General features: G+C 41.4%; 1 protein-coding gene across 1 annotated transcript; it reads right to left on the minus strand.

Moving 5' to 3' along the window:
- Positions 1 to 16,222: 16,222 nt before the first annotated feature.
- LOC110225741 lies at positions 16,223 to 25,765 on the minus strand. Its single transcript, XM_021015708.1, has 2 exons — positions 22,063 to 25,765; positions 16,223 to 17,131 (listed from the first exon to the last, which is right to left on the minus strand). Exons 1-2 carry the CDS (start codon positions 25,750 to 25,752, stop codon positions 16,223 to 16,225), a joined length of 4,599 nt encoding a protein of 1,532 aa, XP_020871367.1. The 5' UTR covers positions 25,753 to 25,765.
- Positions 25,766 to 26,283: the final 518 nt, after the last annotated feature.

Genomic DNA, 26,283 nt, shown 5'->3' on the forward strand with positions numbered 1-26,283 from the left:
ATGTTCTCTAACTTCTTCACTTATTTTGAACTCGTAATGGGCTTCGGCCCCTTTTTACTTATGGAAACATTTGCAATTTTCCTTACTTTTCAAATATTCTCGGAGATGCGTCTTTTAATGCAGGATCTGTTCGAGGGCATAAATCTCTCCGCGAATCACTCCATTCCTAGGATAGAATCCGCAGCTTGCTAGGGATATGACGTTCCCATAAATTATAGTCTCAATTTCCCTTTACTCCTCACCATTCTTTTCATTTTAGTAGGTATGAAGTTCAATCTTCGCTGTTCAGAATCTATGCCCGACTTCTCCAGAATCGGAATGATAAACGAAGATGTTCCAAATGAGCCAAGCAGGCAGCCTCCTCCACTTCGCGGCTTCTTAAGATCTCAGATCCGAGCCCCATGTGCTTTGATCAGGGATCTCCCAATCAGAGACCAAGGAACAGCGATGGTGTTCATAGAGGCACTCGCGCTTCAACACCGGAAGCTTATGTTGGAAAAGAGGAGACTCCGGAAGAGGATTAACCGGATGCAACGCAGGCTTACTACGGTGTCAAGAAATCTTCACATCCTTGAATCTCACCCCGGAGAGTGGATTGAGCTTGGAATCTCTGACTTTGCTCGAATTCCGGACTGCATGATGCCAATTCTCGATCTTGCTGGTCAAGGAGTTGAAGTGTTCTGTTCGTCAACAAGATTTTCATAGTCCGAAGTGTACGATGAGGGACATTCCATCTTTTGAATAAACGCTCTATTTCCAATCTCTTGTATGTTCGCATAGCCGATCCTTTATTTGCTTCACTTGTTCGCACAGTCGACCCTTTTTCCTTTAATAAAGAAATAAAACAAAATTTTTATTAATAGCTGAACTCGTTTCCGAGCTGCCTACGTACCCATTTCGGGATCAAGCCACACCGTAGTTCATGTACATAAACAATGCATGTAGCTTTAAGCGTAAAACTTCTTTAGGTTGATCACATTCCAAGGTCGCTTGACTGGATTGTCTTCTAAGTCTTTCAACCTATAAACACCGTTCCGAACCACTTCGGTAATAATGTAAGGTCCTTCCCAATTAATACCGAGTTTACCGGCAACTTCTTCTTTTTTGTTGTCGAAGACGCGCCTTAATACATAATTTCCCACGAAGAACGGCCTACTTTTAACCTTAGAATTGTAATACCGGGCTGCTGCCTGCTGGTAATTCTGGATCCGAATCAAAGCTTGATCACGCCTTTCATTTATGGTATCTAGTGAATCATTAAGCATTGCTGAATTTTCTTCCTCATTTAACGGTGCTTCTGTTCGGCGAAGTCCGGGCACATTGAGTTCAGCTGGTACTACCGCCTCCATGCCATAAACCAAAGAGAATGGAGTTTCTCCTGTAGGTCGCCTAGGGGTTGTGCGATAGGCCCATAGGACGGGTTGGAGTTCTTCATACCATCCTCCCTTTAGATGATTTAAGCGTTTCTTGAGATTGCTCAATATCGTCTTGTTCGCGGCTTCAGCTTGACCGTTTCCTTGCGGATATCGTGGAGTTGAATAACTAACTTTGATTCCCCAGTCCGCACAAAAGGCATCAAACTCGTGTGAAATGAATTGTGGTCCATTATCAGTGACTATTTCGTACGGGACTCCATGTCGACATATAATGTTTTTCCAAATAAAGGTCTTCACCGCCGAATCCTTGATACCAACATACGCCTCAGCTTCAATCCATTTCGAAAAGTAGTCCGTAAGGACTAAAAGGTATTGTACACCTCGAGTTGATTTGTGCAATGGTCCAATGATGTCCATTGACCACCTCATAAACGGGTATGGGGCGGAAATGGAGGAGAATAATTCCGACGGTTGATGGATCAATGGTGCATGGAGTTGGCAGCGCTTGCATCTTTGGGCGAACTTAACACAATCTGTGATCATAGTGGGCCAATAATATCCCATTCTTTTAACTTTAAAAGCCATAGCCCTTCCTGATGAATGACTCCCACATAATCCTTCGTGCACTTCACTCATAACGATTTCGACTTCGGGCCCAAAAATGCATAATAGGTAAGGGTCACTGACACCTCGTCTATACAATGTGTCTTTTGACAGACAAAATTTCGCGCTAACGATTCTCATTTTTCTGGCCTGCCATTTATTCTTTGGGAGCTCGCCTGTCATAATGTAGTGCTTTATTGGCTCCCTCCAGTCAGCCCCCCAGTCTTTAGCCGGAATTTGGTCGACCTTGTGAAATACTCGTGGCTCCGGTTCGGGATGTTCGTTTGGTTCAAGAACATTCTCCTCGATTAACGGCTCGGTTTCTAATATCGTTTCTGGAATCACATCTTCTGCTAAGAGAACGGGTTCCTTGTCAGATGTGTTGGATCCCCTTGACTTTCTTCGTTGCTGGGTGGAGGTTCGATCTCTGGTTCGCCACGGTCACGTGCCGCTGCTCGAGACCTTGTAACGACGAGGGTTCCCTTGTTGTCCTGAATGCTTCGCTCCGAAATGCATTCCACTGGAATAACTCTTTTCAACTCAGGATCTGATGTTGACGCTAATGCGGCAAGTGCATCCGCAGTTGTATTCTCCCCCCGAGGTATGCGGATTAATTCGAATTTCGAGAAATTTTTAGATAGATCCTTCACCACTTCGAGGTACGCTTCCATTCTTGAATCCTTGGCTTCATAGTCTCCATTAAACTGGTTAACTACTAATTGCGAATCGCAATAAGCCAATATTTCCTTAGCACCAACTTCTTGTGCCAATCGAAGTCCGGCAATCAGGGCTTCGTATTCTGCCTCGTTGTTGGAGGCATTGAATAACAATCGGAATGATTGTTTTAGAATTTCTGATGTTGGAGACTCCAACTTGATTCCCACTCCGGATCCTTGTTTTGTTGAAGACCCATCTACGTGTAATTTCCAAGTTTGGTTCTCCGGTTGTTCTATTGTTCCAGGTATTGGTAGTTCGGTCAGGAAGTCTGCTAAGACCTGAGCCTTCATACTGATCCGGCTTTTGAACTCTATGTCGTACTCGCTTAATTCCACCGCCCATTTCGCCAAACGTCCGGACTGACTTGGACTATGAAGTATTGTTCGGAGTGGTTGGTTGGTTAATACCTCAATCGGATGGGATTGAAAATACGGGCGCAGCTTCCGAGCCGAGGTCACCACCGCGAGTGCGAGTTTTTCCATCATTGTATATCTGGTTTCTGGATCCGTCATTGACTTACTTACATAGTAAATCGGCTTCTGTTCCCCGCGGTCTTCCCGAACCAAGACTCCACTAATCGCATGGTTTGAAACTGATATATACAAATAAAGCTTTTCATCCACTTCTGGCTTAGACAATATGGGTGGAGTGGTTAAGTATGCCTTAAGCTGCCCAAAAGCTTCTTCACACTTCTCATCCCAAAGGAATCCTTTGTTTCCTCTTAGGATTTGGTAGAAAGGTAACGACTTATCCGTTGATCTTGAGATAAAACGATTCAAAGCCGCGATCCGCCCAGTCAACCGTTGTACTTCCTTGAAGTTTCTTGGAGATGGCATATTTAGAAAAGCGTTAATTTGATTTGGATTGGCTTCAATCCCTCTTTCTGTCACGATATAGCCAAGAGATTCTCCGGATGGGACTCCAAATGTGCACTTCGCCGGGTTCAGCTTCATTTGATATTTATTGAGAATATCAAAACATTCCTCCAAATGCTTAACGTGATCTTCTTTCTTTAACGATTTAACCAACATATCATCTATGTAGACTTCCATTGTCTTCCCGAGGTGATTGTGGAACATTTTGTTAACCAACCGTTGGTAAGTTGCTCCTGCATTTTTCAAACCAAAAGGCATTACCTTGTAACAATAGATACCTCTGTCTGTGATAAATGACGTCTTTTCTTGATCTTCGGGGTTCATCATTATTTGATTATAACCCGAGAAGGCGTCCATGAATGTTAACAGCTCGTTCCCAGCGGTGGACTCTACAAGTCGATCTATATGTGGGAGCGGGAAACTATCTTTGGGACATGCTTTATTTAGGTCTGTGAAATCGATGCAAACCCTATCTTTCCCATTCTTCTTTTTGACAACGACAGTGTTTGCTACCCATTCCGGGTATTGCACTTCTCTTATGGACCCTATCTTCAAAAGTTTATCCACTTCGTCATTTACTATTTTGGCTCGCTCCACTCCGAGCTTTCTTCTTTTCTGTTTCACCGGCTTGAAGCTCGGATCCACGTTTAGCTCGTGACAAATTATATTTGGATCTATACCAGGCATGTCCGCCGCTGACCACGCAAACGATGTTTTGTTTCTCCTCAAAAGTTCGACCAAAGCTTCTTTTATTTAGCCAGTCAAAGTTGCTTCAATTCGGACTTTCCGATCTGGTTTGTCTTCTTCCAATACCACTTCGACTACTACATCCTCTTTTTCCTGCCCACTAGGAAATTTTTGCCTTAGTCCTTCTTTTGCGGGCTTTGTTAATTGCTATTGGATCTTCAAACGGTGGCTAGCTAGGTAACACGTCCGTGAAGCTTCTTGATCTCCCCGAATTGTTTCCACCCCATTTAATGTTGGAAATTTGATACATTGATGGTATGTAGAGGGGACTGCTTTCATTCGATAAATCCAGGGAGTCCCGAGGATGATGTTGTAAGCTGCGGGCTTATCGAAGACAACGAAGTCCACGATCTTCGATACCTTTTTGGCGAGGACCGGTAGCTTGATTGTTCCGAGAGACATGGCTGACTCGCTTGTGAACGAAACTAATGGAGATGGAGCTCCTACTATGTCTGCTCGGCTGATTCCCATTCTTTCTAAAGTACTTAAAAAGATCAAGTCGACGGAACTGCCTGTATCGATAAGGATCCTTGATACTTCGAAGTTAGCAACATCAAGGGTAATGACTAGAGCATCATCATGCGGTCTTTCGAGATGCCGCGTTTCTTCTTCGTTAAATGATATTGAGGCACTTTTGAAAATCAACTTCTTCGCTCAAGCTTGCCTTGAGTAAGACATTTCATCTATGTTTTTTGATGGAACTTATCGAATCTCGACAAAATTTGGAGCCTCCTAGAATCACATTGATCTTACCCTTCGAACTCCTTGGTTCTTCCTCGTTGGATAACCTTGGTCTTTTGGAATCTTGATCTTTGGAGTTTTCCTTTGCTTCGTGGTATTCCTTCACAAAATCTTTTATATCGAATTTGGAAAGATCTCCACTGGCCCAAAGCTCCGCAAGGTGCCTTTTAAGGACACTACAATCCTTGGTTAAATGTCCGGTTACTTTATGAATATCGCAATATAAACTTTCATCGCGGACCCAAGTGTTTGACCTTCCTTTTCCTTGGAATTGCTTTCCGACAGTACTGTTGAAAGGTTGCGACCCAAATTTTCTTGGTCCTTTGCTCTCCCTAGGCTCGAACTTCTTGGTAGGGACGGTGATTGCCGGCTTTTCTTGCTTATTTCTTTTGGCAAAATTTTCTTTCTCGTCCTCTACTTCCATCCAATTGTTTGCATGGAAGAGTGCATCTTGAATTGTGTTTGGCTTATGAAGTATTAAGTCTTCTTTAAACCTTGAATCATGTCGCAATCCTTTTCGTAGGGCAGATAAAGCTGATTGCTGTGAGATTCTTGGGAGCTTTGACAGCACTCCTTTGAACTTGGTGATGAAAACTCGAAGTGACTCATTTGATCCTTGCGATAAGTTCCAAAGATCGGCATCCGAAACGCTTTTATCCATAAGGATGGAATATTGCTTTAAGAATACGGCTGATAGTTCGTCGAAATTGCTGATCAAACCCGGCTCTAATTGGGTGAACCACATTAGAGCTTGGCCACACAGATTTTCCGAAAAAAGCTTGCAGTAACCTGCGTCCTCATCAGCTTCATCCAATTCGACTCTTCCAGCAGCGATCAAAAAAGCTGCGAGATAGCTTTTTGGATCCTCCAATCCGTTGTAAGGGTCCAACTTGAGTTTCCGGGAATCTTTGATCCTCAAACTTGCAATTCGCGAGATGAAAGGTGTTCGCCTAGCTTCTTCAATGACTCGATTGATGTCTGGCTCCGAACTTGTAGCTTGATGAAATTTTGATTTCATTTCTTTTAATTCCTGGCTAACCTTCCTCATGGTCTCGAACTGGTCGAGGTTCTCTTGCTCGTATTGTGCTGCAAGTTGTTCTTCATCTCCGAGCTGTGTCTCTTCTTCCAACGTCTGAACTACATTATTAGTAGCACCGGGAGTTGTTTGTCCGTTGGTTTCATTTCGTGCAGCGGAACTTGGCGAATTGAATATCCCTCTTCGGATTCCCACAAGGTTTCCTGCATTTAAAGAGCAAACACGAGTTTGTATAGTACTGACGTTTTGACTAAGAGATACCTGGGATGTTTGCAACGTATCGACGGCCTTTTCCACATCCGAGAACTTTTGTGATATGTCCGACATGGTTTGCTGCATAGCTTTGAGGGTTTCGGCCAATGATGTCTCAACGGTGTCTCCTCCGGACATTGTTGCTTATCTCGGAAGTGTAATAAAGAAAAATCTGACCACTCAAGAATCCTATTTCCCCACAGACGGCGCCAAAATGTGGATGTCGGATTCACACACTCAAGTATTTTTATTAGTAGGAAAGATTATTCTTGAGGGACAAAAAGTAAGAACGTAAAAGGCTTATGAATACAAAAATTGCTATCGTATTTCTTGCTCCAAAAAAAGATCCCCTTTACATGGCCATTGGCCTCCATATTTATACATAGAGAAACGACATTAAAATGAGTAATTAAGTACAATTATTCCTTCTTAAATGTGTCCGTTTTGATTCCTTGACTTTAATGCTCAACGTTTGAATTTGAGTTGACTCTGATCTTCATGGGCCCCGCCTTTTTGGCCCAAGTGTCCTTGAACCGACTTACCCGTGTCTTCTACACCGAACTCATGTCACAGCGCAGTCACTTCGGATTCTCGAAGTGATGACAACCACTTCAACCGTTACTTCGGCTCATGGGTCCAATGGGCTTTATCCTTTATGGGCCATTATCTTGACTACGTGGCAATCTTTGGTTGGTCTCGGACTTCTGGTGCGGGATCCGACACCAACATTGCCCCGACATTTTTTAGACCGAATGGCATAACTTTATAATAGTAGATTCCTCTATCTGTTATGAAAGATGTTTTCTCTTCATCTTCGGGATTCATCATGATCTAATTATATCTAGAAAATGCATCCATGAATGTCAAGAGTTCGTTTCCGGCTGTTGATTCTACGAGCCGATCAATATGAGGGAGAGGGAAGCTGTTTTTTGGACATGCTTTGTTAATGTCAGTGAAATCGACACATACTCTCCACTTTCCATTTTTTTTTTACTACCACGGGGTTTGCTAACCAGTCCGGGTATTTTACTTCTCTAATGGAACCAATTTTCAAAAGCTTATCAACTTCGTCATTGACCGCTTGAGCTCGGTCAGGACCCAGTTTTCTTCTTTTTTGCTTTATCGGTTTAAAACTGGGATCGACGTTTAATTAATGGGTAATGATACTTTTATCGATTCATGCCTGGTCGGCAAAAGATATGCCTGGATCCTGGTTGCTAAAGTAGCGTAGATGAAAAACAAAAAATCTCATAGGGACTTCGTCCTCACTTACAAAACTTGTGGAAGCCATAATAAACTTGTGTAAGGTTCTTGGAGTCCAATATGACAAGATTGATGTGTATGACTGAGTATAAGAAAGAGAAATGCAACCCGGATCCTGGCTGCTAAAGTAGCGTAGATTCAAAACAGAAAAACTCATAGTGACTTCGCCCTCTTTAACAAAACTTGTGAAAGCCATAAAAAGCTTGTGTAAGGTTCTTGGAGTCCAATATGACAAGAATAGTGTGTATGACTGAGTATAAGAAAGAGAAATGCAACCCAGATCCTGGCTGCTAAGGAAGAGTACATGCAAAAAAAAAAAACTCATAGGGACTTCGTCCTCACTTACAAAACTTGGGTAAGCCATAATAAGCTTATTTAAGGTTCTTGGAGTCCAATATGACAAGATTGGTGTGTATGACTGATTATAAGAAAGAAAAATGCAACCCGGATCCCAGCTACTAAAGTAGCGTAAATGCAAAACAAAAAAACTCATAGGTGTTGGGGTCGGATCCCACACATCTTCGGTAGGATCCACTTGGATCTGTCCACATCATTATTACATAAAAATCCTCTTGGAATTAAAGATATTTTATTGTAAGAATCGAGCTTAACCAGTTGGGAGTTTGGTTCAGTCTAATAGAAGAGCTCGATCTTTGCCAGTATGGAGTTCGCTCTTATTCGACAGACAGTTCGCATAGAGAAAGGCCGAAGCAAGGAGAATATTGTTTGAGGCTCGCGGTAGCGTCAAACGCGGGAGTTTGGAGTCAGCAAGAAAGAGTTCCGAAGATCCATGCGAAGCCCAAGATAGTTCAAATTCAAGCCGTTTCGGTCAAGTTGTAACCTACATGATTAATGCGGATCAATGCGATTATGAGCAGTAAATGACTGCATTGATCATGTTTTCTCTATAAAAACAACCTCAAACGCATGTGTTTGGGGTACGAATCTTTTGACTCATTACTTCTAAGCAATACAATATATTTTCTCTTTTGATTACTGTCGCAAGGCATTTTGTACTTCGTTCTTGTCAAATTTCTTTACATCTTTTCTTCACTGAAATACTTAAAACAATCGAGTGTGAATCCTACATCCACATTTTGGCGCCGCCTGTGGGGATCTACCACAAAACTCTTTGATCTCAAAATCTTTCTTTCCCAAACCAAGAAACTTTGGCTGAGCAGCAAGCATTGAACGATGCAATCGCCTTGCTTACTTAAACAACCACCGATCTGACCAATCAGATGGGTACACTTGTTGGTGCCAACACCACTTTTGGTGAAAGGTTGAACTCAATCGAGCAAACCTTAACGAGTGTTCAAACCACCCAGATAAATTTGTCAAACGCGCAGAACGTTGTTTCAAGCCGTTTAGATAATTTGTCCTCAGCGCGAACGACAATACGTCAGCGCAGGTTATTCGCGACTCCCGGGATTACTCAAACTCCTCCAATAGGCCAGCCGGATAGTACTAGCAATCCAAAGAAGAAATTCCCCAGGGTCAGGGAAATCTTCCTATTGACGACTTCTGATGCAAATATTTGGAATCTATCCAAGGTCAGAATGAACCACTTCGCAAATATATCGCTAAATTCAAAGAAGTGATAGCTAAAATTCCTGGGGTATCGCATGCTGCTGCCCATCCGCTTTAAGGAATGGACTCTGGCACGAATCCCGATTTCGGGAAGAACTCATTGTCAATCGTCCAAGCACCATCCAGGATGCTCTCTTCCGAGCTAACAATTGGATGGAGGTGGAGGAAGAAAAACTTAGTCTCGCTAAGAAGAATCGGCGAGCTAAATTAGTCGTTGCAAATCCAACAAAAAAGTTCGAACCTAAAGATCAAAAAAGGTTCGGAGTTAATCCTGCTACTAATGCTGTAGGAAAACCATCCCCAAGCAGAGGAAGACACAATCCTCCTAATACTTGGGTTAGAGATGAAAGTGCCTATTGCAATATTCACAAAGTAAATGGGCACTCCACCAAAGATTGTAGCGTACTCAAAAAGCACTTCACCGAGCTGTGGGCAGCTGGAGAGCTCGCTAATTTTAATATTGAGGAATTTGTTGAGTCTTATCACAAAGAAAAAGAAGAATCTAAAGCTTCTAATCCTCTTGAAAAGAAACATAAGCCCAATGGGCCTGGAACTCCGAACACTCCTAAGAAAAGGATCGATGTTATAATGGGAGGATCCAAATTATGCTGAGATTCGATCAGGTCAATCAAAAGGCATAAAAAGTCACAGCAACTCAAACTGCTATGGGTTTTCAGTCAAATGAACAAATACCTTCTATCTCTTTTGACAATTCGGACGCTCAAGGAGTAACAGGGCCTCAAAACGATGCTCTTGTGATAACCTTAGATGTTGCGAACTTCGAAGTGACAAGGTGTCTAATTGATACTGGAAACTCGGTAGATCTCATATTTCTAAGCACTTTGCAAAGAATGGGAATCAGTAAAGCCGACATTATTGGTCCACCGGCACCATTAGTAGCTTTCACGAGTGACACATCAATGTCCTTATGAAACATAAAACTACCAGTGCTCGCCGCAGAGGTTCCAAAAATTGTAGAATTTATTGTTTTCGACCGACCGGCCGCTTACAACATAATTCTCGGAACTCCGTGGATATACCAAATGAAGGCTATACCTTCAACTTATCACCAATGTGTGAAATTTCTGACTCCCGGAGGAATCGGAACCATTCGAGGAGATCAGGAAACGTCGCGTTCTTGCTACCTCATGGGACATCGTCTAAAGCTCAAATAGCAATTAATGATAAATGCGAAGCAAGAAAGCACCTCGCGTTACCCAAGTGGTCTCCGTTCGAATGAAGTTACCACAGAAGTTGAAATTGATTCCGAATTTCCAGATCGAAAAGTAAAAATCGGTACTACTTTAGATTCAGAAATCAAAAATCAATTGGTAACATTTCTAAAAGAAAATAAACATACTTTTGCCTGGTCGGCAAAAGATATGCCTGGAATCGACAAAAGTATCATTACCCATGATTTAAATGTTGATCCCAGTTTTAAACCAATAAAGCAGAAAAGAAGAAAACTGGGTCCTGACCGAGCTCAAGCGGTAAATGACGAAGTTGATAAGCTTTTGAAAATTGGTTCAATTAGAGAAGTAAAATACCCGGACTGGTTAGCAAACCCCGTGGTAGTCAAAAAGAAAAATGGAAAATGGAGAGTATGTGTCGATTTCACTGACATTAACAAAGCATGTCCGGAAGACAGATTTCCTCTCCCTCATATTGATCGGCTTGTAGAATCAACAGCCGGAAACGAACTCTTGTCATTTATGGATGCATTTTCTAGATATAATCAGATCATGATGAATCCCGAAGACGAAGAGAAAACTTCCTTCATAACAGATAGAGGAATCTACTGTTACAAAATTATGCCATTCGGTCTAAAGAATGCCGGGGCAACATACCAGCGTTTAGTTAACAAAATGTTCGCAGAACATTTGGGCCAAACAATGGAAGTCTATATCGATGATATGCTCGTGAAATCTCTTAAGAAATCCGAGCACATCACTCATCTTGAGCAATGTTTCAAAATTCTAAATGAATTCGGAATGAAACTAAATCCAGCTAAATGTTCTTTTGGCGTTCCTTTCGGAGAATTCCTAGGATACATAGTCACGGAAAGAGGAGTACAAGCAAATCCTAATCAGATTAACGCTTTCCTCACGATGCCTTCGCCAAAAAACATTAAAGAGGTCCAACGATTGACGGGCAGAATTGCTGCGTTGAATCGTTTTATCTCAAAATCTACCGATAAATGTCTCCCTTTTTATCAAATTTTAAAAGGAAACAAGAAATTTCGGTGGGATGATCAATGCGAAGCAGCTTTCGATCAACTCAAAACTTATTTAACAACACCACCAGTTCTCTCAAAACCTGAGTCAGATGAGAAACTTTATCTTTACATCTCGGTTTCTAATCATTCTGTAAGTGGGGTTTTAGTTCGAGAGGATCGAAGTGATCAAAAGCCGATTTTTTACATAAGTAAATCTCTTACCAGTCCGGAAACGAGATATACAATGATGGAAAAATTAGCTTTAGCAGTGGTCGTATCCGCTAGGAAACTCAGACCCTATTTCCAATCTCATCTGATAGAAGTTTTAACTTCTCATGCGCTTCGCTCGATTCTTCATGGACCAAGTCAGTCCGGTAGATTGGCGAAATGGGCTATCGGACTTTGTGAGTACGATATAGAATATAAAAGCCGAACTAGCGCAAAACCACAAGTTTTGGCTGATTTTCTAACCGAACTGCCGTTAGATGACGGAACCTTTGTTGAAACAGAGTCTACATGGAAATTACACGTAGATGGTTCTTCTATTAAACAAGGATCCGAAATCGGTATTAGGCTCGAAACTCTGACAAAAGAAATAATCGAATAGTCATTTCGGTTAATGTTCCCAGCCTCGAACAACGAGGCGGAATACGAAGCTCTCTTAGCAGGACTTTGCTTGCTCTTGCAATCGGAGCAGAAAAAATAATAGCTTATTGTGATTCTTAGCTAGTTGTGAACCAGTTCGTTGGAGATTACGAAGCTAAGGCACCTCGAATGGAAGGCTACCTTTTGGCCATTAAAAAGTTAGCTGGAAGATTCAAAGAATTCGAATTGGTTCGAATACCTCGAGGCGAGAACACTTCAGCAGATGCTTTAGCTGCCCTAGCTTCTACCCCAGATCCCGAACTAAAGCGAGTGATTCCAGTTGAATGTATTACTTCACGAAGTATTTCGGATGAAGAAACAGGAAACGATAATATTTTGGAGCTCGAGCATATCGAAACTCCAGAATTAAATATCGATAACAAGAACAGTTCGCTTGTTGTCACTAGATCTCGAGCAAAGTCTCAAGATAACGAGCTTAATCCACAAACAGAACTTCCTAAAAGAAAGCCGAGAAGAAAACTAAAAGATCAAGAGGTTCCCATTAAAGAACCATCTCGAGCTGAACAGTCACTTCCGGATACCACAAATAATGAAGAAGTTATGGTAAATGACCCTGATATTCCTTCCGAGCCGGAACCAAGGAAGTTTATTCTCAAGGATAATACTTCCGCTAATGATTGGGGGGCTGACTGGAGGGTACCCATCAAAAATTTCATTCTTAGTGGAGAACTACCATCGAGTAAATGGCAAGCTCGCAAATTAAGAATCATCAGCGCAAAGTATTGTATAATTAAAGAGTCATTGTACAAGCGAGGCGTCAGTGATCCTTATCTATTATGTATTTTCGGGCCCGAAGTTGAAATAGTGACAAGCGAGGTCCACGAAGGGCTTTGCGGTAGTCATTCTTCGGGACGAGCAATGGCTTTCAAAATCAAACGGCTAGGATATTTCTGGCCAACTATGATTTCTGATTGCATCGATTACGCCAAACGGTGTAAAAAGTGTCAGATGCACGCTCCTCTTATCCACCAGCCATCTGAATTTCTATCATCTAGATCCGCTCCATACCCTTTCATGAGATGGTCAATGGATATAGTTGGCCCGATGCATCGCTCAACGCGAGGCATCCAGTACTTATTAGTTCTAACGGACTATTTTTCCAAGTGGATCCAAGCTGAAGCTTACGTAAATATACAAGATTCTGTGGTAAAGATATTTTTGTGGAAATACATTATTTGTCGCCATGGAGTTTCTTACGAAATAGTAACGGATAATGGTCCACAGTTCATTTCGAATGAATTTGAAGATTTTTGTTCCTCTTGGGGGATAAAACTTAGCTATTCAACGCCGAGGTATCCTCAAGGAAATGGGCAAGCGGAAGCTTCCAATAAAACCATTCTCAGCAATCTTAAGAAACGTTTGAATACTCGAAAAGGCGGTTGGTATGACGAGCTGCAACCTGTGTTGTGGTCATATCGAACAACCCCAAGACGAGCAACGGGAGAAACTCCATTCTCATTAGTATATGGAATGGAAGCAGTAGTCCCGGCCGAGCTGAATGTTCCCGGTTTACGCCGGAGCGAGGCTCCACTTAACGAAGAACTGAATTCTAAATTATTAGATGACGTTCTCGATACAATCGATGAAACGCGAGACCAATCCCTTATTCGGCTTCAGAACTATCAATAGTTGACCGCTCGATACTATAACTCAAAGTTGAAAAACAGACCTTTAAATGTAGGAGACTTTGTTTTAAGGCGAGTATTCGATAACACAAAAGAAGAAGGAGCTGGAAAACTCGGTATTAACTGGGAAGGCCCTTATCCAATCACAGAAAAAATCCGAAATGGTGTATACCGTTTACAAGACCTTGACGGTAATCTCGTTCAAAGGCCTTGGAACATCATCAACTTGAAAAAGTTCTATTGCTAGAGCAAATATATTGAACTACGATTTGGCTTGATCCTATTTTGGGTACGTAGGCAGCTCGCTAAACACGAGTCCAGCTATAATCATAAAAATAAAAATATTATTCTAATCATGGAGTCTCTTTTTTATAAATTTGATATTCGAGCATAAATATAAAAATACGATTGCGAGCAATGTATGAAGAAATATTTTTTGCTAAAGTAAAAACCAGATCTAGAAGGGTCTTGGATTACGGAATAGCTCTGCTCCTTGGCCTGCGAGGTCAACGATGCTCAGGATACAACCTGGCATGTTTCCGTACTCCTGTAGGCCTATCTCGATCCAATCAGAGGGATGGGCTTCGAGGCGATGAAGCTCGCGAGCAATATCGAGGCGACGCGCGCTTCTCTAGTTCCATTCTCTTTTTACTAATCTCTTTTTTCTCATCTTCGAGCTCTTTATGCTGAGTAATAAGCTGAGAAAACAAAGCGCTTCGTTTAGCAAACAACGAAAGGAGTCTGGTAACTAGGTAGAACAATACCTTGTTAATAAACTCTTTAGCCTTGACACGATCTTGAGCCGATAATCTCTCGATTAACACATTTGGAACCTGAATGCTGGTTCCCCACCCTAATGGGCGTGACTCTTCTGGTTCGCCATTTGCTTCCGTTTTTACAAGCTCGATGTCTGACGTTTCCGGAAGATCATCGCTTATCTTTTTAAACGAGTCGGAGGGATTCTCTGAAGAATTACCTTCCTTGAACATTTTTGTAGAATTATTGTTGATTAAATTCAATAATGAGCTACACCCACATTATATTTGAAATTTACTCAATCACATTTAAGAGGATTAATTGACGATTTCTCAAAATCTGAAATTACCATCTTCGTGGAAAATGTAATCCAGTTAATCACTAATTATATTCCCTAGATATAACGCATTAAATAAGATTTGAGTAAATCGGCAAATTTAAGCGAAAAGGGAAATATAATTAATATTGCTGGGCCACCAGCCCAATAGTATGTTACAAAATAATAAAAAATTAAGAAGGAGGGGGGGTTCGCAGAAGGAACTTTGTCTGATGACGAACCGTTTTCGAGTTCGTCGGGTTCGAGGCTCCCTTGGTAGATATCCCAATGCTTCTTTAGGAACCTGATGTGTTCTCGAAGACAGCCGGGAATGCGGGCGATAGAATCAAATCCCTTCCTCTCCCAGTTGTGAACGTCCGACTCCAAACGTCGGATCTTCCTTTCCGTTCTAGCAATCCGATCCTCGAGGTTACGGCGTTTCATTCCGAGGCGTTGCCTTTTGGAGCAGAGGAAAACGTACCTTTCCGTGATCTGAAAAGAACAGATGCATTACGAATCTATCAAGTAAAACCTTCAAAACATTGGTACTGGGTTCAAACCTGCTCCATGAATTCATGTCACTCGATCTGTTCTTCCTTAGACATGGAAGAAAGAAAACAAGGAATAGCCACCCCTTGTGGAGTGAATCCATCCCCCGCTGGGAAAAGAGATTCGCTTGAAGGGAATCGTTGTGGATTAGGATCAGAAGGTTCGCCTTGGGGAGAAGCCATAAAAAACAACTGCAAAGAAATGGTTTACTGGGAAATTCCCAAAATCTTACTCTCCTTATATAGGAAAAATATGTAAGGTTACTCACTTGAGTATTTATTGAAAAAGGAAGTTAAACGTCAACCTATTGATATGACAGTTATGACCTTTCGATTTTCGTGTACATGCACAAACAAGACCTACTAAACATAGGTTATTCAAGTATCACTTAACACCTAGTAGGCGAAATGAATTTCGAACGTGAAATTCAAGGGCAGTTAATAAATGGTATCAAACCTTTTTTGTCCTCTTCGAGAAAAGCAAACAGTTCTCACTAAGATTTTTCTAATCGAACACATTTCGAAGTATCACGAAGTGTTCTTGTAAGCCGAGCTCTAACCTCGCAACCGAGAGACCGAAGAAAAATTCTAATGTTTTTTCTTTAAAAAAGGCAAGTGGATCTGATCAGCCTATCTCTCCTATAATTCTAAACCATGTCGGTTAGGAGGACTTTGCAAACCCTCCAGGTAAAATCGATGGTTTCCACCAAAATTAAATATTTCTTTCTAAAGAAATTTTAATTAAAAACCCCCTTGGGCAAATTATTCAAAACAGTAATAAAAGCCCCCTTGGGCAAAAAACTCAAAAAGTAACAAACGGCCCCATGGCCGACAAAGCAAGTTTTATGTCTTAAAATTAAAGGGACATTCCCCATAAAAGGTGAGTACAATCACCATCATTCATTCATAGGCGAACCGCCTCCATCTCCTACTTGGCTTAAGACAGGAGCACCTCCGACGGGAGCATCTTGAGCTGTGAGAACAACCTCAGGGATAAGCGAGCTAGCAGGATCCTGACCAGAGAACCCCTGAGTTCGTTCCAAAGAAATTTTGTCAACATTGGTTCCGAACTCATTGAAATGAGCACTAGGGGAACCAGTTAACATCATTTCATCCAAAGACAAACCGGTATTAGGTTCGGTCAATGGAGGGGAATCGGCGAACTCAGAGGCAAATTGCTGCAAATCTAGATATGGCTGAGGAGCGGTAGCTAGCTTAGCTTCAGTCTTAGCGAGCTCAGCGCCAACTGTCTCTTTTTCTTCGGCCAAATTAATTGATCCTTCCCCTATCTCCTTGATCAGATCGAGATTGCTCTTCAGCTCATCACGTTCGGAGTTAAGTTTGTTCCAAGCTTTATCTGTAGAAATAAATTCATGCACGGCAAGAAGGAACTTTTGCCCAACTCCTTTAACCTCTTTCCGAGCATCATGAGATATCTTGCGAACATCCTGATCTTTCAGTTCGGAAAGAGATTCATTTTTGCGTTCAAGCTCCTCAGTAGCTGTCTTGACCTTGCTAAGCTCTGAATTCAGGAGCTCAATCTCGCCCTTCGCGAAGTTATGATCAGCAAGGATAGTTTTCAGCTTTTGCTCTGTCTCGGTCAAAATATTCCTTGTCTCCTCGCCAGATTTTTCGAGTCTCTCGATTTCTTTCTGACGAGCTGAGTCAAGACCAGCCGTCTCGTTCGTTAGCTGGTTGGAAGATTGGAGTTTCTCAATCTCTCCTTCGGCAATAGCAGCTCTCTTGGAAACTTTGGTAAACTCCTCCTCGTAATGGTTGCTGATGCTGTTCACATCAAGGTTTGCCTGATAAAATGAGATGCGATAAGAAAAAGGAGATTCAAAATCAAAGGTTTACAGATTCAAATGAGATGTAACCTACATGATTAATGCGGATCAATGCGATTATGAGTAGTAAATGACCGCATTGATCATGTTTTCTCTATAAAAACAACCTCAAACGCATGTGTTTGGGGGACGAATCTTTTGACTCATTACTTCTAAGCAATACAATATACTTTCTCTCTTGATTACTGTCGCAAGGCATTTTATACTTCGTTCTTGTCAAATTTCTTTACTTCTTTTCTTGGTTATTTTCCCTTTCGAATTCTTATATTCATTATACTGATTTTACAAGAGTTTTTCTCCACTGAAATACTTAAAGACAATGGAGTGTGAATCCTACATCCACAATAGGGACTTCGTCCTCCCTTACAAAACTTGGGGAAGCCATAATAAGCTTAAGTAGGGTTCTTGTAGTCCAATATGACAAGATTGGTGTGTATGACTGAGTATAAGAAAGAGAAATGCAACCTAGATCCTGGTTGCTAAGGTAGAGTAAATGCAAAACAAAAAAACTCATAGGTAGTTCGTCCTCCTTTACAAAACTTGGGGAAGCCATAATAAGCTTTTTTAAGGTTCTTGGAGTCCAATATGACAAGATTGGTGTGTATGACTGAGTATAAGAAAGAGAAATGCAACCCGGATCCTAGCTGCTAAAGTAACGTAGATGCAAAACAAAAAAACTCATAGGGACTTCGTCCTCTTTAACAAAACTTGGGGAAGCCATAATAAGCTTGTGTATGGTTTTTGGAGTCCAATCTGAAAAGATTGGTGTGTATGACTGAGTATAAGAAAGAGAAATGCAACCCGGATCCTGGTTGCTAAAGTAGCATAGATGCAAAACAAAAAAACTCATAGGAACTTCGTCCTAACTTACAAAACTTGTGGAAGCCTTAATAAACTTGTGTAATGTTCTTGGAGTCCAATATGACAAGATTGGTGTGTATGACTGAGTATAAGAAAGAGAAATGCAACCCGGATCCTAGCTGCTAAGGAACAGTACATGCAACAAAAAAAACTCATAGGGACGTCGTCCTCACTTACAAAACTTGGGTAAGCCATAATGATAATAAGATTTTCAATTTCTAACAAGTATCAATCCCTAATACACATGCCATTGTAGTATATTAGGTTATCAATCCAATCTCAGTGTGACTATAAGCATTCAAGATATGAAACAGAAAGCAAATAAGTCAAGCCAATTATGAAAGGGTTTTGTGTGTTTCTATTGATCCTAAGCAACCAATTTAACATGCAAATACCGAATTTAAAAGAATAAAAAGAAAACTAAACAGCAAGTAACAAGAGCAAGAAGTAAACTAAAGACCAGAAACTATCATGCAAAAGCTTTGGAAAAGAAACTAACAATAACAATGCAGAGAAGCGCTCTAGGCCTAACAGGTCGAGATGGTCACAAAAGCTAACAGAAACGAGATTTAAACAATCAATAGAGATAAAAGGTCCTGAGGAATGGGGTAATCGATTATGGCAGTCTCCTTAGTCTACCTAGGTGGTTAACAAACTCAATCAAGCTATCCCTAGACAATAGATTCGAATACAAATCAATCCACTCTCGTGACAGAGATTCTCAAACTAAATCACTTTCATACTCAATTCTCATTGAAGAAATATAACCTAGCAGGCATTAAGATTCAATCTAATAGAGTCAATAAGCATTCTAAACATCCAATCTCTTGGGCTAGAGTATGCAAATCTCTGGAATAGTTGGTTCAGACATTTCATCAAACACCTTTTGGATGTGGAAATGTCTGAGATCAACTTCCAATTGATCAGAGAGGAAATAGCATTAAGATCTACTAAACCAGAAGGGAAATCAAGCAATTCTACACTTAACCACCTAAATATACTAAGGATTCCACACCTAATCTATCCCATCCTCAAGAACCCTAATCCACTACTCAAGAACACTGAAGAACATCATGCATAAAAAACTAGAAAATGTTTCAAACCCAGAAATCATTGAAAAACAAGTATGTTATAGATAAGAGACAGATCTACAACTTTGATGAAGAAAAGAAATGCAAAAACTCAAAGGATCAACAGGAAAAACGATTACAAAAACTAGGGTTTATGAGAGAACAAAGGAATATCTGCTGGGTAAAAGGAATATCCGCTGGACAATAGCATGTACCCCTATTTATAGGAAATACTAGGTTGCCCTAATTGGCTACAGGACAAAATAGAGAGTCGGTGGAGGCCAACTCGACGTGTCATCGAGCCTGCCACGTCGAGACCATGTGATTCTCAAAGGTGGCGCCTTGATGTCCATCTCGACGTGTCGTCGAGCCTGCGTGGTCGAGTCTGCTCCCAGGCGGCTTCCTGGCGTCCTACTCGACGTGACGTCGAGCCATGACGTCGAGTCTGCTCATTGGTGATCTTGAACGACTTCATTCCTCTCCAACTCGATCCCAAGTCTAGCTCCAAGGTCGTGTTGGTTCCTCCTTGCTTCATTAAGTCCCAAATAAGCTCCAAAGTACCTGAAACTCATCCAATATGCAACATGCTACGCCATGCAATGCAAATCGTACTAAGTGATGAAAATCTTATGAAAAAGGACTATTGATGCAATGAAACAGAGAGGAAACTAAGCTAAATGCATAAGAAATGTGTGCTAAAAAGAGGTAAAATACAGAGATATCAACTCCCCCAAACTTAGCTCTTGCCTGCCCTCAAGCAAACAGATAGAACCAAGCTGGAGAAGAGGTTTGAAGGTGGAGACTCAGAACCAAAACATGCATATAGAGTAAGTGAATTCAATGTCCAGGTTGCTAATTCTAGAATGCAAGGTTGACTGATCCCTACTTAAAAACATTAGCCATCTCCTTCACATCTCAACCTAACTTTTGCCTTAATCAATTCAAGCATTCAAATCAGCACATTCCCTTTAACATTGATTAAGTAGGAACCGTGAATCATACTATGCATTGGATAAGAACACATTTGGCTTAAGGGTAAAGGTTTAGAGACAAAGATGGTCCCTTAAAGATCTGGTTTAAATCGCAACAGGGGATCTCTCAAGAATGATTGAGCTTTAGTAGAATGCTAAAGGTGAGTATCAAGTTATGCATACAAGGATAAGACCCCATCTACCCAGAATGTAACCAATATAAACCCAAATGGAGGTCCTATTTCTAATCCCAGAATCATGAACTTAACTCTACCCTTTTGCACTCAAAGCATTTACAGACTTTTACTTACACCATTCCTTTCTTTTCTTTGCTTTTCTATCCTTGGAGAAGCTTTCTTACTTTGCTCTGTCTAGCGGATTAGGATTCTTTAACAACTAGGGTTCCCTTTTCTTTCTTCTTATAAACACAAGGCTTTTGCCCAATCTCTTTAAGCTGTTTACAGAACCCTTTTTACTTTACTTTAGCACACCCAAATCCTTTACTAGACTTCTCTTACTTTAGCTACTTCTCCTTAGGACTCTTTTCCCTTTCCTTTTCTTTCAATGATGAACACAACCTTTTCTTTCTTTTAAACACAACCCAAACCCAGAATTAAGCACCCACCTAATCCTATCTGGTCCAGATAACGTGAACCAGAACTACATGAGATACTATCCTTGTCGTTACAGACCTAACACTTTCTACCAAGCTCAATCGGAATAAGGCCTCACATTCACACACAAATGATAAATGGCTTGAAGGAAGGTTAGGGTTAAGGGTGGGGAATAACTGCTCCAAAGATGGGAGTCAGCTACTTGGACTAGCAAGAGTGATCAAAAGGTAAAAGAAAGTCCAAGTATTTTAAGGTATCCATGAGTTCATAGCACAATGCACAGCATGATAATTATAAGTCAAAATTCAAGTTCAAATAGATAGGGAAAGGCATTAGATCAAAGCGAGATTCGACTAAAAACAAGAAAGTCAAGCGTTGAATTCAAAAGATAGTGCAGTCTTACTTCAAGTTCAGTCGATTATGCATTAGAGAACTAACAACCAGGGCACTGAGTTCTACTTAGTGAATAGGCATATTTACAAGGTTATAATCATCATAATCTCCAATGCAAATGCATGATGCAACAGCCCTAAGTGAAAGCATACTAAAACAATCCTAAAATGACAATGCAAGCTATATGAACACTCTGCTTTTGTAAAATCATTTTCGAAAAATTTCAAATTTTTATGGTTTTTCTATGCCTTAGATGCAATGATGCAAAATTTGAAATAAGAAAACAAAACACGATGTCAAATACTCCCTGAGCCCTCCCCCAAACTTAAATTACACAGTCCTCTGTGTAACAAGCATTTGGAAGAGAGTACTCAGGGCAAACCAACAGAGAAACAAAATGAAATGCGGTATATACAATGGTGAATTGGAGTTGTTACCTCATGGATGGGTGAAGAAGGAGGTGATTGACCTGGTACTGGTGGGCTTCATGGGCTAACTCGACGTCTCATCGAGCAGGTACGTCGAGTAGGCTTCATTTTTCTGCTTGGAGTTGGTCCATTGGGCTAGCTCGACGTGACGTCGAGTAGGGCACGTCGAGTCTGCTCCTTCTCTATTCCTCTGACTCCAATTCGATTAATTCCTGAAAATCACAGACACTACAAAAACACATTAAAAATAACAAGAGATAAAGAGCTATTTACAAAGATAAACATGGGAATTCCTCCCAAGTGAGCTTGTTTAAAGTCACTAAGCTTGACTTTACTACTCTTTTAGGCGAGTTGAGGTTCCTGAAGATGAACCGTAGATCCTTCAGGAATGACGCTATCCGCGAGATACTTCTTAAGCCGCTGACCATTCACCTTAAATTCTGACCCGTCCTTAGTAAATAGCGATACCGCACCAAATGGTAGAACTTCTTTGATAGTGAAAGGACCAGACCACCTTGATTTGAGCTTTCCGGGGAATAGCTTGAGTCTGGAGTTGAACAGTAACACTTGGTCTCCAGCCTTAAAGTCCTTCGGTGAAATCTTCTTGTCATGGAAAGCTTTTGTTCTTTCTTTGTACACCTTTGAACTCTCATAAGCTTCAAGCCTTATTTCCTCAAGTTCGTGCAAGTCAACAGATCTCTTCTCCTGAGCTTCCTTGATATCCAAGTTCAGCAACTTAGTAGCCCAGATTGCCTTGTACTCTACCTCAACTGGAAGATGACATGACTTCCCATACAGCATCTGAAATGGCGTCCTTCCTATTGGCGTCTTGTATGCAGTCCGGTATGCCCAAAGTGTATCATCTAACTTGGTAGACCAGTCTCTCTTTGAAACACCAACAACCCTGGCGAGTATGGCCTTGATCTGACGGTTGGATACTTCTACTTGCCCGCTAGTCTGAGGGTGATAAGGAGTAGCTACCTTGTGCTTCACACCGTGCTTCTTTAACAGACTCTCAAAGACCTTGTTGATGAAATGAGAACCTCCATCACTGATCACAGCCTTAGGGATACCAAATCTGGGGAATATGATGCTCTTGAACAGCTTTAAGACCACCTTATGATCATTAGTTGGAGATGCAATGGCCTCAACCCATTTGGAGACGTAGTCCACAGCAACAAGGATGTACTTATTACCATAGGAAGCAGGATTGAATGGTCCCATGAAATCAATTCCCCAAACGTCAAAGACTTCAACTTCCAGGATCGGGGTCTGTGGCATTTCGTTCCTCCTAGTTATGTTCCCCATTCTCTGGCAGGGATCACATTTAGCAATGAATCCATGTGCATCTTTAAACATGGAAGGCCACCAAAGGCCGGCTTGGAGAACCTTCTGTACTGTCTTGAAGGTAGCAAAGTGACCGCCATAAGCAGAACCATGACAGTGTTCCAGCACTCCTTGAACTTCCTCTTCAGCAATACACCTTCTAAATAGGCCATCAGTACCTTTCTTATACAAATAAGGTTCATCCCAGTAGTAGTGGTTGATGTCTCTAAAGAACTTCTTCTTCTGGTAAGCATCAAGGTATTTGGGGATTTCCCCACAGATAAGATAATTCACAAGGTCAGCATACCATGGAAACTCTTCTTCCTTGACAGCACAAGCTTCTTCGAATTCCTTCTTGTTGTACACCAATTTATAGCACTTGAAAGCTAACAGCTGCTCTTCAGGCATTGAATCGTTTATAGGGATTTCATCTTCAATCCGCATTCTGGACAAGTGATCAGCTACTCCGTTTTCTATACCCTTCTTATCAACAATCTCCATATCAAACTCTTGAAGTAACAAAATCCATCTCAACAGTCTAGGCTTGGTGTCCTTCTTAGCATAGATGTGCCTCAAAGCTGCATGGTCTGTATAGACAGTAACCTTGGATCCAACCAAATAGCTTCTAAACTTCTCAAATGCAAAGACTACAGCCAGCAACTCTTTCTCTGTTGTAGCATATCTCACTTGAGCATCATCCAAGGTTCTGCTTGCATAATAGATAACATGGAGCTTCTTATCTATCTTCTGACCCAGCACAGCCCCAACCGCGTAGTCTGAAGCATCACACATGATTTCAAAAGGATGATCCCAGTTTGGTGCTTGGACGATTGGAGCAGACACTAGAGCTTCTTTAATCAAGTTGAAAGCTCTCATACACTCTTCATCAAAGATGAATTCGGTCTCCTTACAGAGAAGTCGAGTGAGTGGTCTAGCAAACTTTGAGAAATCCTTGATGAATCTCCTGTAAAAGCCAGCATGACCCAGAAAACTTCTGATATCCTTCACGTTTTTCGGAGGCTGCAACTGTACCATGACATCTATCTTGGCTTTATCAACCTCAATCCCTTTCTCTGATATCTTGTGTCCCAATACTATACCCTCTCTGACCATGAAGTGACACTTCTCCCAGTTCAGCACTAGATTGGTCTCCTCACACCTTGTTAGAACCCTGCATAGATTTAACAAACAAGAGGAGAAAGAGGAGCCATAGACAGAGAAATCGTCCATAAAGACTTCCACCGTCTCCTCAATTAAATCCGAGAATATTGAAGTTATACACCTCTGAAAAGTAGCAGGTGCATTACACAATCCGAAAGGCATTCTTCTATAAGCGAAGGTTCCATAAGGGCAAGTAAAAGTGGTTTTCTCTTGATCATTAGGGTGAATTGGTATTTGAAAGAAACCACTATATCCATCAAGAAAGCAGTAGTACTGGTGATTAGCTAACCTTTCAAGCATTTGATCAATAAATGGTAAAGGAAAATGATCTTTTCTAGATGCAGCATTTAGCTTTCGATAATCAATGCACATTCTATGTCCTGTTATAGTTCTTGTAGGGATTAATTCATCTTTATCATTCTTTATAACAGTCATACCTCCTTTCTTAGGCACACAATGAACCGGAGATACCCAAGTGCTATCTGAAATAGGGTAGATTACACCCGCTTCCAATAGTTTAAGTATCTCCTTTTTAACTACTTCTTTCAGATTAGGATTCAATCTCCTTTGAGGTTCAATGCTAGAATGAGATTCATTTTCGAGATGGATCCTATGCATGCACAAACTAGGTGAGATTCCCTTTATATCAGACAATGAATAACCAATTGCTCTTCTATACTTTTTAAGTTCAGACAACAGCAAATTCACTTCATCATCATTCAATGCAGCATTAATGATCACAGGGTAAGTAGAGTTTGTTCCTAGAAATGCGTACCTTAGCCCTTGCGGAAGTGGTTTGAGGTCTACCTTAGGTGCGTTGAGCTCAGACCAGTCATCTGAGGTAGGAGAAGGCCATCTCGACGTGTCGTCGAGCTTGCAGGTCGAGTCTGCTTCCTTGACTTCTTCAGGAATTGGACTGGGAAGGCCTACTCGACGTGTGGTCGAGTAGGTAGGTCGAGTCTGATCTGAAACGTCTTCTTCCACTGTACTGACTTCTGCAACTGGCACCTCTAACTTCTCAAAGCATTCTGATGATTCTTCTTCCTTATGGGAGTCTAGCAGCTTCTTGTACCCCAATGTCTCTAAGTGTAAGAACCCCTCTTCCCCGTCTTTGGTAAGAGCACTCTGTAGGTAGTCTTCTTTAGTAAGCTCTTCAAGTAGTTCGTCAGCTAAACGATCCATTTCTTCTATGTAGAACACTTGTCCATCAATGGTCGGTTTCTTCATCGTCTTAGTGATGTCGAATGTCATCTTGAAATCTTCACCGAGGTTTAAGTCGATCTTACCTCTTCTGACATCAATGAGAGCTCCAGTAGTAGCTAAGAAAGGTCTCCCTAGTATGAGAGGGTCCTTTGGCTCTTCATCCATTTCTAAAACAACGAAGTCTGTAGGGATCTCTACCTTTCCTATTCTGACAGGTAGATCCTCTAACATACCATGAGGGACTCTTACGGATCTGTCGGCTAAGATTAGTTGGATTTGGCAGGACTTGTACTTGATGAAACCGAGTCTTCTTGCTACTGAGAGTGGCATCAAACTGACTGATGCACCTAGATCACATAGGCATTTGTTGAAGAACAAAGGGCCTAGTGAACAGGGTAGAGTAAATGAGCCGGGATCCCCAAGCTTCTTTGGTATGATCTTCTTCTGTATGATAGCACTGCATTCATGGCTCAACACTACCATTCCTTGTACCTCCTGAATTCTCTCCATTATCATGTCCTTCAAGTACTTGTGAGAATCCGGAATCAGCATGAAAGCATCAATGAGAGGCATCCTCAATTCAATCTCCTTGATGTGTTTAGCAAACATGGCTCTGTACTTCTCAATGATATCCCTCTTGAATCTTCCTGGGAATGGTATTTTGGGCTTGTAGGGTGGTGGAATGAAAGCTTTCTTCTTACCCTTATCAACAGTTGGTTTTTTGATTTGGGGACTCTTAGCTCGATCCCTAGGTACAACATCTTGGTCAAGCTTAGTGGTGTCTTCTTCTTGAGTTTCGTTCTGAATAGAATCCTCCCCTTCTTGAATCTCACTGTCCTCAGTGACAGGAGCTTGGTTAGGTCGAGCACGCAGCTCTCGACCACTCCGAAGTTGAATAGCATGAGCATACTCCTTCGGATTCTGAATAGCTTTCCCGGGTAGTTGTCCGGGGTGTGTAGGTGCAGAAGTAGAAGCAGCTTGGCTTTCCATGTACTTCACCTTGGAGTTTAGAGCCTCAATCTTGTTTTGAATCTCAGCCATCTTCTTATCACCAGCTAGTTGGCCATGTAGAATCTGCTGAAG

This window comes from Arabidopsis lyrata, assembly GCF_000004255.2.
Source record: "Arabidopsis lyrata subsp. lyrata unplaced genomic scaffold ARALYscaffold_8, whole genome shotgun sequence".
Taxonomy (NCBI): Eukaryota; Viridiplantae; Streptophyta; class Magnoliopsida; order Brassicales; family Brassicaceae; genus Arabidopsis; species Arabidopsis lyrata.

Coding starts and splice junctions, on each gene's coding strand:
- LOC110225741 (XM_021015708.1), bottom strand. CDS start 25,752: ATGCTGATTCCGGATTCTCACAAGTACTTGAAGGACATGATAATGGAG. Junction 17,132..22,062: donor ACCAAGTGTTACTGTTCAAC/TCCAGACTCAAG, acceptor TCATTTTATCAG/GCAAACCTTGATGTGAACAG.